Source organism: Neoarius graeffei, chromosome 23, assembly GCF_027579695.1.
Source record: "Neoarius graeffei isolate fNeoGra1 chromosome 23, fNeoGra1.pri, whole genome shotgun sequence".
In the NCBI taxonomy this organism is placed as follows: domain Eukaryota; kingdom Metazoa; phylum Chordata; class Actinopteri; order Siluriformes; family Ariidae; genus Neoarius; species Neoarius graeffei.
The window spans coordinates 22,913,015-22,929,888 of record NC_083591.1 but is presented as its reverse complement, the minus strand read 5'-3'; the positions used below and the strand labels follow the sequence as shown (position 1 = coordinate 22,929,888).

Here is a 16,874-nt window from a genome sequence, read left to right as displayed (position 1 = left end):
CAATGTACAAAAGCCAGGCTAGGTCAATACCAAGAAATCTAACACAGTACCGAGGGCTAGACAAATGGTAGTCGGGAAACAGGCAATAGTCCAAGAACCCGGAATCAGAAAAGCACAGGCAAGATAAACACAAGAGCTTGGCAAATCGGAGTCGAAAAACAGGCGAGGATCGAGAAACCGGGAAGTGAGAGAGACGAGCAAACAAACACAAGGGCTTGGCGAAACAGGAAGAAACTGGAAGGCAAAAGGGGTCATACACAGGAATGCAATCAGAAATAGAAATGCTCAGTAGGCTCACGAAAATGTGGAGGCAATACTGTGCAAAGGGTAAAACAAACAGAGGGGTATAAATACAGATATAAACAAAGAGGTACAGGTGATGATAATTAGAACTCAGGGGAGCCACTCCTAGGAAGTGGCTCTGGGTTGGCTGATGGAGTGCACATAGTAGTGACAGGTGTGTGAGGGGGATTGTGGGAAGTGGAGTCCTGAGTGTTAGGTGAGCCCGGGAGTGTGACAGTACCCCCCCCAAGGAGTCCAAGGAGGCCAAGGGACGAGGGCGACCACGACGACCCACCACGCTGCCGGGAATACTCCTGAGTGAGCCATCAAAACTGCCATGGTGCTGGACAGAGGGTCGTCGCCGTGGATGACCTCTGGGACCATTGCTGCGCAGACTGTTGGGAGGGCTGGACCCATGGCGCCTGGGACGGCCCCTAGGCCGAGGCGCGGGCTTCTCTGGATGGTGCTGATGGAACTCCTCTACCAGCCCCGGATCTAGGATATCTCATGCAGGAACCCAGCTACGCTTCTCGGGCCCATAGCCCTCCCAGTCCACAAGGTACTGCAGAGTCCCTCCTCTCCTTCTGGAGTCCAGTAACCAGTGGACAGCATACACCGGGGTACCTGCTATGTCCACTGAAGGTGGGGGCGTGACACCGGGTGTGGCCTCGTCCAACGGACCTGAGACAACAGGTTTCAAGAGAGATACATGAAAAGAATTGGAAACGTGGTAATGCACAGGCAGATCCAATTTGTACGTAACTTTTTAATTCGCTGGAGAATTTTAAACGGACCTATGTATTTGGATAATAGTTTTCTACCTCCCTCAGGAAACCTGAAGTTCCGGGTCGACAGCCACATTCGGTCCCCAGGGAGGTAGGTAGGGGTGTCCCCTCTATGATGATCCGCCAGCATCTTGTGTCGGTGGAGGGTGTCCTCAATCTGCTGGTGGGTCTGTTCCCAGACCTGCTCGCTCCGTTGCATCCAACTGTCCATGGCCGGGTTGTCAGAGGGCGTGGCAGACCATGGTATTAAGGGGTGTTGGTAACCCAGCATGCATTGAAAGGGTGTGAGACCCATAGCAGAGCTAATTAATGAGTTTTGGGCCGTTTCAGCCCAGGGCAAATAGTTAGACCAGTCGGCTTGGTTCTCATGACAGTACAGTCTCAAAAACTTTCCCAGTTCTTGGTTAACCCTCTCACATTGACCATTAGACTGGGGATGGTAACCGGAGGTGAGGCTGATGTTAACTCCCAGCCTCTCAAAGAAAGCAGACCATACTTGCGAGGTGAATTGGGGCCCTCGATCGGACACTATCCCCTGGGATACCAAACATATGGAACACAAAATTAAAAAGGGTTTCAGCTGTCTGAAAGGTGGTGGGAGGCTAACAAAGGGAATAAATCTAACTCCACATGAGAACCTATCAACAATGGTCAGAATGACCATGTAATTCTGTGAGGTGGGTAGGTCCATGGATGGGAAGGGACAGGCAAGGGCATGAGTTTACCGGCAGGGAGAGTTTTGGGTGTTTTGCATTTAGAACAGGTAGTGCAAGAGGAGACAAACCTATGGATATCTGACAGCATGTTCTCCCACCAATATCTTCCAGACAATAACTGGTGTGTACGTGTCTCTCCCGGATGGCCAGACAACAGAGAGGAGTGGGCCCATGTAATCAGCTTATCCGTGCATTGAGTGGGTACATATTTGCTTCCTATGGGGCAAGATTCAGGGGCAGGAGTGACAGATAGTTCTCGGTCTATCTCTTCATCTATTTCCCATCTAATGGGGGTGACTACAACTGATGGGGGTAGTACATTGACTGCCTCTGGGGAGGATTTGGGATTGGGATATATGCGAGACAGAGCATCTGCTTTAGTATTACAGGATCCAGGGCAATAAGAGATGGAAAAATCAAACCGGGAAAAGAAGTGAGACCACTGAGCCTGACGGGGGTTGAGCTGTTTAGCTGACCATAAATATTCTAGGTTTTTATGATCTGTTCACACGAGGAAGGGTGCGTAGCTCCCTCTAGCCAGTGGCGCCATTCTTCGAAAGCTAGTTTCATGGCCAGCAATTCTCTATCCCTGATACCATAATTACATTTGGCAGGGGTCAGTTTGTGGGAGTAGAAGGCAATTGGATGTAGTTTACAGGGGTCACCTATGCCCTGGGACAGCACCACCCCAGTGCCTACCTCGGAGGCGTCCACCTCCACCATGAAAGGCTGAGTGGGATCAGGATGCTTCAGAATGGGGGCAGAGGTGAAGGCTACCTTGAGGAATTCGAACGCCTCCTGCGCCCAGGGATTCCACGAGAGTCTCTTGGCCGGTCCTTTCAATAAGGTGGTAAGGGTAGCTGCTCAACTACTGAAATTGTGAATGAAATGACGGTAGAAATTAGCAAACCCAAGAAATCATTGGAGCTCCTTTATGGACGTAGGGATGGACCAATTTGTTATGGCTTTCACTTTCTGATCGTCCATAACAACACCTTCCGGATTGATGACATAACCTAGCAAGGAAGTAGAAGGGAGATGAAACTCACATTTCTCTCCTTTAACATACAGCTGATTCTCAAGCAGATGTGTAAGGATGGAACGGACATGATGAATATGAGTTTCAAGATTAGGGGAGTAGATCAAAATATCGTCGATGTAGGCAATGACATACAGTGGTGCTTGAAAGTTTGTGAACCCTTTAGAATTTTCTATATTTCTGCATAAATATGACCTAAAACATCATCAGATTTTCACACAAGTCCTAAAAGTAGATAAAGAGAACCCAGTTAAACAAATGAGACAAAAATATTATATGTTGTCATTTATTCATTGAGGGAAATGATCCAATATTACATATCTGTGAGTGGCAAAAGTATGTGAACCTCTAGGATTAGCAGTTAATTTGAAGGTGAAATTACAGGCAGGTGTTTTCAATCAATGGGATGACAATCAGGTGTGAGTGGGCACCCTGTTTTATTTAAAGAACAGGGATCTATCAAAGTCTGATCTTCACAACACATGTTTGTGGAAGTGTATCATGGCATGAACAAAGGAGATTTCTGAAGGACCTCAGAAAAGCGTTCTTGATGCTCATCAGGCTGGAAAAGGTTGCAAAACCATCTGTAACAAGTTTGGACTCCACCAATCCACAGTCAGACAGATTATGTACAAATGGAGGAAATTCAAGACCATTCTTACCCTCCCCAGGAGTGGTCGACCAACAAAGATCACTCCAAGAGCAAGGCGTATAATAGTCAGCGAGGTCACAAAGGACCCCAGGGTAACTTCTAAGCAACTGAAGGCCTCTCTCACATTGGCTTATGTTCATGAGTCCACCATCAAGAGAACACTGAACAACAACAATGGTGTGCATGGCAGGGTTGCAAGGAGAAAGCCACTGCTCTCCAAAAAGAACATTGCTGCTCATCTGCAGTTTGCTAAAGATCATGTGGACAAGTCAGAAGGCTCTTGGAAAAATGTTTTGTGGACAGATGAGACCAAAATAGAACTTTTTGGTTTAAATGAGAAGCATTATGTTTGGAGAAATGAAACAGCATAAGAATCTTATCCCATCTGTGAAGCATGGTGGTGGTAGTATCATGGCTTGGGCCTGTTTTGGTGCATCTGGGCCAGGACGGCTTGCCATCATTGATGAAACAATGAATTCTGAATTATTCCAGTGAATTCTAAAAGAAAATGTCAGGACATCTGTCCATGAACTGAATCTCAAGAGAAGGTGGGTCGTGCAGCAAGACAACGACCCTAAGCACACAAGTCGTTCTACCAAAGAATGGTTAAAGAATAATAACGTTAATGTTTTGGAATGGCCAAGTCAAAGTCCTGACCTTAATCCAATCGAAATGTTGTGGAAGGATCTGAAGCGAGCAGTTCATGTGAGGAAACCCACCAATATCCCAGAGTTGAAGCTGCTCTGTATGGAGGAATGTGCTAAAATTCCTCCAAGCCAGTGTGCAGGACTGATCAACAGTTTAGTTGCAGTTATTGCTGCACAAGGGGGTCACACCAGATACTGAAAGCAAAGGTTCACATACTTTTGCCACTCAGAGATATGTAATATTGGATCATTTTCCTCAATAAATAAATTACCAAGTATAATATTTTTGTCTCACTTGTTTAATTAGGTTCTCTTTATCTACTTTTAGGACTTGTGTGAAAATCTGATGTTGTTTTAGGTTATATTTATGCATAAATATAGAAAATTCTAAAGGGTTCACAAACTTTCAAGCACCACTATATTTGCCAAGCATATCCTGGAGTACATCGTTTACAAAAGCCTGGAATACGGATGGGACATTGTGCAACCCGAAGGGCATTACCAAATATTCATAGTGCCCCCCAGTGGGAAGAAATGCTGCTTTCCATTCGTCACCTTCTTTTATACGGACTAGGTTGTATGCGCTTCTTAAGTCGAGTTTTGTAAATATTAATGCTCCACGAAGTTGTTCAAGCGCTATGGGGACTAAGGGCAGCGGGTAGGAATAAGGTTTCGTGATTTGAGTTAACCCATGATAGTCAATGCAGGGCCTAAGTCCCCCATCTTTCTTGTTGACAAAAAAGAACCCTGCAGCTGCGGGGGAAGTAGAAGGACAGATGAAACCCTGTTGTATGGCCTCCTGAATGTACTCCTCCATAGCTCTCTCCTCTGCCTGAGTAAGTGGGTAAATCCTAGATTTAGGTGGGAAAGCATCATCTAGTAACTCAATGGAACAGTCATATTCTCTGTGAGGGGGAAGTTTGATAGCACTTTTCTTACTAAATACTTCTAACAGGTCACTGTATTCGGGGGGCATGGAAACTATGACATTGTCATTGGGGCTTTCTATAGTCGTAGACGACACCTGGGCTGTGGGAAGCATGAGACAATGATCATAACAGTAACAGGACCACGAGAGTATTTCTTTGTCAGACCAGGAGATGATGGGCTTATGTTTTCTGAGCCAGGGCAAACCTAAAATAATGGCATGCTCACAAGTATGCAGTACAAAAAACCGAATCTCTTCAGAATGCAAAGCACTGACAGTCATAGAAATGGGTTTCGTGACCCGGTTAACAAGTCTTTCTCCCACGGGATCTCCATAGACGGCAGTCAATGTCAGTGGCACCTCCAGTGGCTCCACAGGAATCTGGAGTTGCTCCACCAGCTCGGCGTGGATAAAGTCCCCCTCAGCTCCGGAATCAATCAATACTGAAAACACACAGACAGACTGAGGGCAGTTAACTGTCACAGGCAGGAGGAAGGACTTGGAGACCAACCCCTTAGTGGGTGCACTCACCACATTAGCGCATGGAGCAGGCACCACACGCTTTCCTGGGGTCAGTGCCAGAGTACCGCGTCGGTGGATTTGACAGTCACGTAGAAGGTGACCCTCAGCTCCGCAATAGAGACACAGCCCCTCATGGAGACGTCATTGCTTCTCCTCCACAGACAAATGGAATGAGTCACACTGCATGGGTTCGGGGGATTCTGGCTCCTTATGAGTCCGGGTCAGTGGTGGGCACGGGCGACAAGGAGTAAGTGCAGCAGCTGGAGCCATAGGGGATTTATGCAGACCTCTCCCGTGCTTCAGTTGGTCTAGGCAAATGGCTAGGGAAATAAGCTTCTCTAGTGAAAGGCCATCATCCTTGCATGCCATTTTCACTAGTATGTCGGAGTTCAAACCATTGCAAAATGTCACCAGTAACACCGGCTCATTTCAACCACTCCCAGCCGCAAGAGTGCAAAATTCCAAAGCATAGTCAGACACTGAGCAATTACCCTGACGTAAATGGGTGAGTAATTCCCCTTGAGAGCGGCCCTCATTGGCATGATTGAAAACTGCTTTAAATTCTTTGATGAAATTGTCATACGTGTCGGACTGGACTATGGGCCAGACTGCGGTAGCCCACTCTAAGGCCTTGCTCGTAAGGCGAGATATCATAAAAGAAATATGAGCCTTGTCCGAGCTTGGGGGCAATTTGCAAAAAATATTGAACATTGTAACAAAAAACCCTGAAGGCCAATTTATGCTGACAACCCAGTCCTCGCAGATGGCGTCGCAGATGGCGTCTGCGAAGCCCCCCCCCTTCGCAGACGCTTTGTGCGCACCTCCCAAAAATTGTGACCACCGCAGACAGCCTCGCAGACAGCATCACAGACAAGAGGGCTCTGATTGGTCCACTCTACATCCACTGTACACGCACTTCCACTTCCCTACTTTCCCGGGTTGGTTTGTTTTCATGACCGCCATTTTTAAAAACACGAGCGAAGATGGAGTAGCACGAAGAGCGGTTGATCAAAGAAGTGAGAAAGTACGTACATCTATAGGACTCCAGTTCTAGTCATTATAAGTAACCGGAGGATAAACACTCCACTAACCACACCCACCAACTACTCCTAGCGATTTCGTGACTTTGCGCCCCCTTGCGTTGTGGCGGTGAATAACATTGCGCACGGCTATTACTCCCCACTCAACGATAAATTACAACTGTCTGCGAAAAGCTATCTGCGAAAGCTTTGTCGCAAGAGCATGCAGAGGCCTTTACACTGATTAGGTGAGCCATCAAATTTATCCAGCTTACTGACAACAAACAGACTGAAACCTGACGTCGGGGGAGCAGCCTGGTTAGTGACCATAGGCGTGCTGGGGAAGCTGAGTCGTTGGAGTTGGGTCGTAATTTCTTTCATGCTTTCCATGATCTGCATTAATTGTTGTTGCTGCTCCCCCTGCTGCTGCGTAAGATTCTGGATGGACTGAGTAACGGAGTCGAAACGCTGGTGATATTGTCCAAGCATTTGTCCTTGGCTGCTAAGCGCCACCTGTAGCACCATGTAATCTGCTGTCTGCATGTCAGCACGGTATTCTGTAATGCGGCTGTGACAACCCAGACACTGGTGGATTAAAAATAAACTCAATGCTTTAATGAACACAGTGAGAGAAGACAATGTACAAAAGCTAGGCTAGGTCAATACCAAGAAATCAAACACAGTACCGAGGGCTAGACAAATCGTTGTCGGGAAACGGGCAATAGTCCAAGAACCAGGAATCAGAAAAGCACATGTAAGATAAACACAAGGGCGAGGCAAATCAGAGTCGAAAAACAGGCGAGGATCGAGAAACCGGGAAGGGAGAGAGATGAGCAAACAAACACAAGGGCTAGGCGAAACAGGAAGAAACCGGAAGGCAAAAGGGGTCATACACAGGAATGCAATCAGAAATAGAAACGCTCAGTAGGCTCACGAAAATGTGGAGGCAATACTATGCAAAGGGTAAAACAAACAGAGGAGTAGAATAGAATAGAATAGAATAGAATAGAATAGAATAGAATAGAATAGAATAGGTCTTTATTGTCATTGTCACAAGTACAACGAAATTTAAAGTGCTCTCCAGTCAATGCCTCATTCATTGAGTCTCTAAAATATAATTTAAGTTAAAAAGAATACATAGAAAACACGTAATAGTATTAGCAGCATACATGAACACACAGTCAAACACACCCAGTCACTGCAAAAAAAGACAGTACAGACACACAGTTGTCATATGAACGTACATCTACAGACATGCATACTTCCTGTCATTACGAACACACCCAGTCATAAAAAAAGTCAGTATGGACAGACAGTAACCATATGAACATACATCTGCAGACATGCATACTTTCTGTCATTACATCGGTCTGTTTCACAGTCAGGTTTTGTATTGCACATTATTTAGCAGCATTGAGGGTTATTATTGCAGTTGGACAAAAACTGTGTCTGAGTCTATTTGTCCTTGCGTGTATTGATCTGTACCACCTGCCTGAAGGCAGCAATTCAAACAGGGAGTGACCGGGATGGTAGGTGTCTTTTATAATGTTCTGGGCTTTTTTGAGACAATGAGAACTGTGTAGTTCCTCCAGTGTGGGAAGAGGGCAGCCGACGATCTTTTGGGCGGTGTTGAGGACCCTCTGGAGTACTTTCCTCTGAGCTGCTGTGCAGCTGGTGTACCATACACACATGCAGTATGTTAGTATGCTCTCAATGGAGGCACGGTAGAAGGATACCAGCAGTCTTTGTGTGATGTTGTTCCTCCTGAGTATTCTCAGGAAATACAGTCTCTGCAAGGCCTTTTTCAGCAGCTCAGAGGTGTTCATGCTCCAGGATAGGCTCTCCTCGATGTGGACTCCCAGGAATCGGAAGTCTGCCACCCTCTCCACACAGTCCCCATTGATGATTTGAGGTGTTGAGGAGCAGGTTGTTGGCTCTTCACCACGTTGACAGCCGCTCCACCTTATCTCTGTAGGCACAGTCATCCCCCCCCCGGGGATAAGCCCCACCACTGTGGTGTCATCCGCAAACTTCACCATGGTGTTGCTGTGATGGACAGGGGAGCAGTCGTGTGTGTAGAGGGAGTAGAGAAAGGGACTCAGCACACAGCCCTGGGGGGAGCCGGTACTGAGGCTTAGGGCCATGGATGTGTAGTGGCCCACTCTAACCCTCTGTCTGCAATCAGAGAGGAAGCTATTGATCCACATGCAGATAGTGTGTGGAAGCCCCAGGTCCCCCAGTTTGACCACTAGCTTGTGAGGGAGAATGGTGTTGAATGCAGAGCTATAATCCACAAAGAGCATCCGCATATAGCTCCCCTGCTGCTCCAGGTATAATAGTGCAGTATGGGGTGCTATGGCTATGGCATCCTCTGTGGATCGATTTGCTCTGTAGGCAAACTGGTGGGGGTCAAGGCTGTGGGGCAGGGCTGCTGTGATGTGACTATGGACCAGTTTTTCAAAGCACTTCATCACAACTGGGGTGAGTGCCACTGGTCGGTAGTCATTGAGGCTAGAAATGTGAGGTTTCTTGGGCAGGGGGACTATAATTGAGGATTTAAGGCAGGGTGGGATAGTGGACTGTGCCAGGGACTGGTTGAAGATCTTTGTGAAGATTCCAGCCAGCTGATCTGCACAGTCCTTCAGCACGCGTCCCGGGACGCCATCAGGACCAGCTGCCTTCCTCGGGTTGACGGCCCGCAGCGTGCACCTCATCTCATGCTCTTCAATTGTGAGGTTTACGCTGCTGTATGCCATATGGTGTAGCGGTGCCGACTCTGGTGCTGTGACCTCGAAGCGGGCAAAGAAGGTATTCAGCTCCTCTGCCAGCGTGGGGTCACCTTCAGCAGCTCCAAGGTTTGTTCTGTAGTTGGTCAGATGCTGGACTCCCTGCCACACCTGCCTGCTGTTGTTACTGCTCAGATGGTCCTCTATCCTCCTCCTGTAGTCTGCCTTGGCCTCTCTGATGCCTCTCTTTAATTTGGTTCAAACTGTGCTGTAGAGGTCTTTGTTGCCAGACCACCAGGCAGTGTTCCTCTCTTTTAGCAGCTACTGGACCTCCCGTGTCACCCAGGGCTTCTGATTGGGGTAGACCCGGATGCATTTGTCCACCGTGACAGTGTCTATACAGTTCTTAATGTAGCATTGGACACTGTCTGTGAACACCTCCAGGTCCTGATGTTCAAAGACCCCCAAGTTGGTCCTCTTGAAGCAATCCTGCAGCTGCTGGGAGGCACCCTCCAGCCATGTGGCAACAGTTTTAGTAATAGTAGAAGCAGTTTTCCTGAGGGGGGCATATGTGGGGATTAAAAGCAATGACAGGTGGTCGGACTGGCCCAGGTGTGGTAGTGGTCTGGCCCTGTAGCCCAGTTTGATGTTAGAGTAAACCTTGTCCAGGGTGTTATCTCCCCTTGTAGCACACTTAATATGCTGGTAGAATTTCGGGAGTGCTGCCTTTAAGTTCGCATGATTAAAATCCCCTGCTATTATATTCACGGCGTCAGGATACGTGTTCTGCTTGTTGATGATGTTTCCATGCAAAAGTCTGATAGCTGAGCTAGCATTAGCATCCGGTGGTATGTAAACAGCCATTATCAAGACCACAGTGAACTCCCTTGGGAGATAAAAGGGCCTGCATTTAACAGTCAGATATTCTAATTCTGAAGAGCAGTGACTGTCTACAATGACTGTGTTGGTACACCAGCTGTTGTTCACGTACACACAGAGCCCCCCTCCTCTGCGCTTACCAGAGTCTGCTGTTCTGTCATGGTGCTGTGTTGTGTAGCCTGCTAGCTCAATGCCAGAATCCGGAATGGATTGGTGAAGCCAGGTCTCTGTGATAAGCAGAATGCACGAATCCTTCACAGTGTTGTTCGCTGCAGTCTGTAGCCTCAATTCATCCATTCTGTTCATGAGGGATCTGGCATTCGTGAGAAATAGGCTAGGAATCAGTGGTTTGAATGGCTGCCTCCGTAGCCTGACTAGCCTGCCAGCCCTGCAGCCTCGCTTTTGCCTCCTCTTTCTATGCTGCCTGCACCTCCTCCCTACTGGGATGGTAATCCATGGAGAGCCGGGGCTCCTCGCTAACTCCACCGGAATCTTGTGTGTGTGGAGGAACTCTCTTGTTACGCATCGTTCATAACAAAGTCCGATCTTGAGGAGATCATGCCGGCTGTAGATGTTATTCGCCCGACAGAACATACACAAAACAATAAACGTCACGTACAAAAACAGCCTTACATGGCACTGACTGCAAAGACACTGAGCTGCTGCAACTGTGTGCACCGCCATCTCACTTGCGCTGCCATCTCATAAATACAGATATAAACAGAGGTACAGGTGATGATAATTAAAACTCGGGGGAGCCACTCCTAGGAAGTGGCTCCGGGTTGGCTGATGAAGTGCACGTGGTAGTGACAGGTGTGTGAGGGGGATTGTGGAAAGTGGAGTCCTGAGTGTTAGGTGAGCCCGGGAGCGTGACAGTGACAATTCCTTCCAAATGAAAAAAAGATTAAGTTTATATTTTTTAACTGATGAGAATTTTTTTTACTGCTGTTCACAAAGGTGCATTTTACACAAAGGTGTATTTTACCTGCTGCAGGATTAACCTGGACCAGGTGAGCTGGAGTTAGCAAAACAATAATACTTCAACACCTCGGATTTGAGCTTGAAAACTCTGTCATAAACTAGTTTGTTGACTGAAATCATAAGGTTTTAGGAAATAAAATTAAGTAAAGGCCTATACATCGCTAGCATGTGACTGTTCCATGTAGATTATCAAAGAGCCTAAGTTTAGTTACAATCTGGGCAACATCCTGTACATGATTTCCAAACATGCGTCAAGTTGTGTTATATTACGTTGTATTACAGGCCTTTAGCAGACGCTCTTATCCAGAGCAAAGTACAACAAGTGCAAAAGTCAGTTACAAGAAGTGCTAAACTTCTAAACAAGAAAGTTCTCATGCCAACTGAACAAGTGAAAGAATAACACCTAGTGTAATATTCTGTTGAAGTACCAACAACCAGCAGACAGCCAAGGAAAACAAGCAAACCATAGAAATGAGCTGAAAAAGTACAACTAAATAGAGAAAAATAAAACCCCACCGGCTAACCCCAAGTCATCATGACCATGCTAGACATTATACAGCCTGGGATCGGCAAGACCACTATGTGATTACACAGTGGGCAGGGAAGCAGGGGAGAGGTGCAGCCTGAAGAGGTGGGTCTTCAGTTTGCACTTGAAGGTGGTCAGGGAGTCGGCAGTTCTGACCTTGATGGGAAGGTCATTCCACCAATGGGGAACCAGGACAGACAGCAGTCTTGAGCGGACTGGGCAGGAGTAGAGAGGAGGAGGGGCCAGGTGACCAGTAGCAGCAGAGCGTAGGGATCTGGCTGGCGTGTAGGGTCGGATCAGTCTCTGGAGGTATGCTGGACCTAATTCCTTGACTGCCTGGTAACTGCCTTAACACCAATATCTTAAATTTGGTGCAAGTTACAACAGTTAGCCAGTGAAAGGCAGTGAGTAGAGAGGTAACACGTGGGAGGAACGAAAGAGGTTGTAGATCAGGCGGGCTACATCATTCTGGATGAGCTGCAGGAGTTATTCAAACTAGCATGCAAAAGACAATAAATAAAAAATATTCACAAGCCCGGAAGCTCCTTGCAGTTTTGTTTTTATTCAAAATAGACAGCTGGCACATTGAATGACACTCAGTTTGTGTTTCAAAGATGCTGTGATAGTGCCATCTGTCTGTACCAACTGGGCCAATGTTTTTTTATTTTATCCTTTTCTCAGAACATTGCTCCAAATGTTTGTTTTTTCACCCCTCAGCCTATTTTTATATTGTCTTCCTGCTGAAACATCCAGCTTTGTCCAAACTGATAGATCATCTTTGCCAGCTGGTCATTTGTTTTCCAGCTTCCTTACTACTGACAAAAGTGATGGAAAAACGTCTGATATTTTCTAACTGCCTTAATGTTGTCATTTTCTTTAAAAAAAAACGAATTCAAATCTGTTTCTTTTCTGCCAGTTCTTCCCAGTAGGTAAAGACAGTCTTCCAGTTTGACCAGCTCTCTGTGTTTTGACAAAAGAAGCTCACCAGACTACGAGGATTTTCAGCAGGGTTTAGTTCAAATCCCAGGACTACAAAAGAGCCTCTTTTGGACACTTGAGCTAGACCCTTGTCCCTCACAGCTCGTGTACTGGATCCTGTCTTAGATGCAAATTGTTTTGGACAAAACTGTAAAGTAGAAGCCTATGAAATGCAGTGTAAGTGTAAATGCAACAGTTCAAAAGACTAAATGGAAAAGTGGGCTACTTCTGACAAAAGGATTTGGGATTGTTGTAGCATCACGTGCAGAAATCACGGAATGCGAGTGAGATTCAGACAGACAGCTGCGGATTTCCGTTACAGTCGCTAATACTGCGCTCTATCGCCCTCCACCGGGAATGTGTGCGCCGTGATCACGTGACCCGGACGCCACGGCACAGGCGGTGAGGCGTCGCTGGAGCTGAGTGACTCTTCTGTTCTCTCCGCCGCAAATCACTGGCGTTAACAGCATCCTGATTGACCGGAGCCGCGTCTTCTGTCCGCTCCTGAGACCGATGCACGAGCCAGTAACCCTTTAGAGCATTTTCCGTCTTCAGTCGGATGCCCGCTCACACACTCATGCTGCCCGTTCGGGCTCTGAGAGCGACCCGTGTGTAAGACTCAGATACGGGGAGGAGACCGAATGGCGGAGCGAGATGCTTTACCGCTGCCGCTGGACATCCGAGCGCGGATCGCCGAGCTGGAGCTGGAGTTATCGGAAGGTGAGTTCCGGATTTCCCGTTTGAACGGTGGTTCTGAGATGAGGGTGAGACAAAGCCAGACTAAACACATGCAGCCTGACGGATTGAAACTGGCACGGGCCTTTCCCTTGCGTGTTTACATTCGCTGTATAGTGTTCGTGCGCGCGCTGATGGACGGGAAAAACAGAACGGTGCACGAGCGACCTTGAATGACACGAAGTGGGCCTTAACGGGTCCTGATTTATATTTGGTTCTGGTGTCAGAAGAACACTGATTTATTTATTTAGCAAATTCTCATCATCATCATCATCATCACACACAGCCCCATCCACTTTCTAATAAACACTCAGTGTTTCTCTTTCATGGAGACACACAGTACGCTGTCTGAATGTGAATGTGTGTGTGTGTGTGAGAGAGAGAGAGAGAGTAACGGGGTTTGTTTTGCTCGCTCTTTTAACGGCTGTGACCTGGAGGACTCAGCGGATGAACGAGACCCAGATTTATTTTCCGAATCTAACTTGCACATGGTTCCGCTTTCTTTGCATTCGAGCACAGACTCTAGGGTTGCACGGTATATCGTTTGCTTATCGTGATCACGATTCGATGTCGGTAATGTGATGCTGTGGCGCAGTGCCTTGGACAGAACGCCATTTTGACAAAGTTCGTCAGTGATCTAGTTAGATAGGCAGTCAGCCAGTGCACAAGTTTTCATTCAGTCAGTGTTCGAGTCATGAGTTGGATAGAAACAGTAACTCAGGGCTGAAAAACCATATGTGTTTGTGGGTGGTAAAAGAGAGCAACTGGACTTGCTTGAAGATTCTTGAAGACGTTTCACCTCTCAGGCTTCTTCAGTTCTGTCTGACTGGTAGGGAGCATCAGGTATTTATCCTCTCAAATTTTTGAGAGGATAAATACCTGATGCTCCCTACCAGTCAGACAGAACTGAAGAAGCCTTTCGGATGAGAGGTGAAACGTCTTCAAGAATCTTCAAGCAAGTCCAGTTGCTCTATTTTACCACCCACAGTTTACCATGACCTGGATGACTGAGAATCTTCACAGACATACGAGTTTGGTTCTGAGCTCAGGTTACGCGTCGAGATTTGCATCTTCTCTTTGTGTCTGCATGGGCTTTCTCCGGGTTCTCGGGTTTCCTCCAACATAAATGTGTTTGGGAACTGTGATAAACTGGCAGTCTTCGTACATTACTGCCCTTTTGCTGCTACGTCTGATCATTGACTTATTTTTGTATTGCACTACCTGTTTTGCACTACATTTTGTACTATACTGGGTGTTTTTTGTTGCTTTTGCTTTTCTTCACTTTTATTTTTGCACTATATTGCCTTTACCTTGTATTACTTCTTCCACCTATTTATTTATTTGTAATTGGCATTCATGGTTGGGGGTGGCACGGTGGTGTAGTGGTTAGCGCTGTCGCCTCACAGCAAGAAGGTCCGGGTTCGAGCCCCGTGGTGGCCGGCGAGGGCCCTTCTGTGCAGAGTTTGCATGTTCTCCCCGTGTCCGCATGGGTTTCCTCCGGGTGCTCCGGTTTCCCCCACAGTCCAAAGACATGCAGGTTAGGTTAACTGGTGACTCTAAATTGACCGTAGGTGTGAGTGTGAATGGTTGTCTGTGTCTATGTGTCAGCCCTGTGATGACCTGGCGACTTGTCCAGGGTGTACCCTGCCTTTCGCCCGTAGTCAGCTGGGATAGGCTCCAGCTTGCCTGCGACCCTGTAGAACAGGATAAAGCAGCTAGAGATAATGAGAATGGGAATGGCATTCATGGTGGACAGCAAACTAAGAATTTCATTCTGCAAGTGGACATGTCCTTACTGTGCATATGACAATAAACACTTTGAACTTGTGCTTAGTGTTATACATGTACATACAGTACCAGTCAAAAATTTGGACACATCAACTTCTAATTCAATTATTTTTCTTTATTTTTATGAATTAAGATACTTCATGCCCTAAAGTGATGATGGATGTCATTTCTCTTTACTTAGCTAAGCAGTTCTGGACATATATTTATGACTACAGTTGTGGAATAGGGCTATTTACTGTGTTTTTATTATTTATTGTTTGATCTCAGATGCATTAAGAAGGCAAGAAATTGCACTAAATAACTTTTTTGAAAAGGCACAGCTGTTAAATAAAAAGTATTCCAGGTGTTGACCTCATGAAGCTGGTTAAGATAATGCCGATAGTGTGCGAAGTGTCATCAAGGTAAACGGTGGCTACTTTGAAGAGTCTTGTCCTCAGTATTGTTCTACAATGTTGAAAATGAATAAATACAGAAAAATCTATGAATGAGTAGGTGTGTCCAAATTTTTGATTGGTACATGTTTTCACTTGTGAGGATGTCGATGATGTCACTCCCAGTGTTTTCCTGCTGACTTGACATGTGTTGTGAAAATGGCGAACCAGTTCAAAGTTAAAATTCTTTTGATTAACTTGCATATTTTTGTGGCTGTGTCGATATAATAAAGACTATTACAGGGTGGTGTGAAGATATGAAATGTATCTTCTCATGTTAAAAAAATATTTCACTCATTTGCTTTGCTCACTCGTGAGATATATGCACCACTTGAAGATAAACTTCACGTCTTCACGCCACCATGTAATATACTGTCTCGGCTGCTTCAGATTTTCTGGAGAACCCTGTGAGAGAGATATAAATATTTCACACACACGTGTGAAGTCAGCAGGAAAACACTGGGAGTGTGTATGTATATTTTGTGTGTGTGTGTGTGTGTGTGTGTGATTAGATTAGATTCACTTTATTCATCCCACATCGGGGAAATTCACGTGTTACAGTAGCAAGAAAATGTCAAACAGATAACAAATAAAACTGAAATAAAAATTAGACAAACGAAGGATTAAATACAAAGGGATATTTGCATTATCTACCATGAAAAAGTACAGAAAAATTGCCTTATTGAGAGGCTCTGTATATATACACACACACACATATATACTATATATATATATATATATATATATATATATATATATATATATATATATATATATATATAAGTATGCATAAAAATAGTTTAAGGCCTATATTATTGCACATAATTGCATCGATGAGAGATGGCAGAGGTAGTAGTGGTGAAGTCGTGCAAATATAACGACAAACAGGTTATTGGTGCTACGTTATAAGTTGTGGGTGTTATACAGTCTGACAGCAGCAGGTATGAATGACCTGCGGTATCTCTCCTTCTTACACCGTGGGTGTAGCAGTCTACTACTAAAAGAGCTGCTTAAAGCCCCCACAGCCTCATGTAGGGGGTGAGAGGGGTTATCCATGATTGATGTCAGCTTGGTTAACATCCTCCTCTCACCCACCACCTCAATGGAGTCCAGAGGACAGTCCAAGACTGAACCAGCCCTTCTGACCAGTTTATTAAGTTTCTTCCTGTCCCTATCTGAACTTCCATGGCCCCAGCAGACCACAGCGTAGAAAATCGCTGATGCTACCACAGAGTCATAA

The 16,874-nt window shown here is 46.0% G+C and overlaps 1 protein-coding gene across 4 annotated transcripts in view; it reads left to right on the top strand.

The window, feature by feature from the left end:
- Positions 1 to 13,068: 13,068 nt before the first annotated feature.
- dip2cb (disco-interacting protein 2 homolog Cb) overlaps positions 13,069 to 16,874 on the top strand; it is a 205,492-nt gene continuing 201,686 nt past the window's right edge. For all 4 annotated transcript variants that reach the window (XM_060905941.1, XM_060905939.1, XM_060905940.1 and 1 more), the window contains exon 1: positions 13,069 to 13,400. In XM_060905941.1, the coding sequence (XP_060761924.1) occupies positions 13,322 to 13,400 (79 nt within the window). In that variant the 5' untranslated portion in view covers positions 13,069 to 13,321. The remainder of the gene's footprint in view (positions 13,401 to 16,874) is intronic.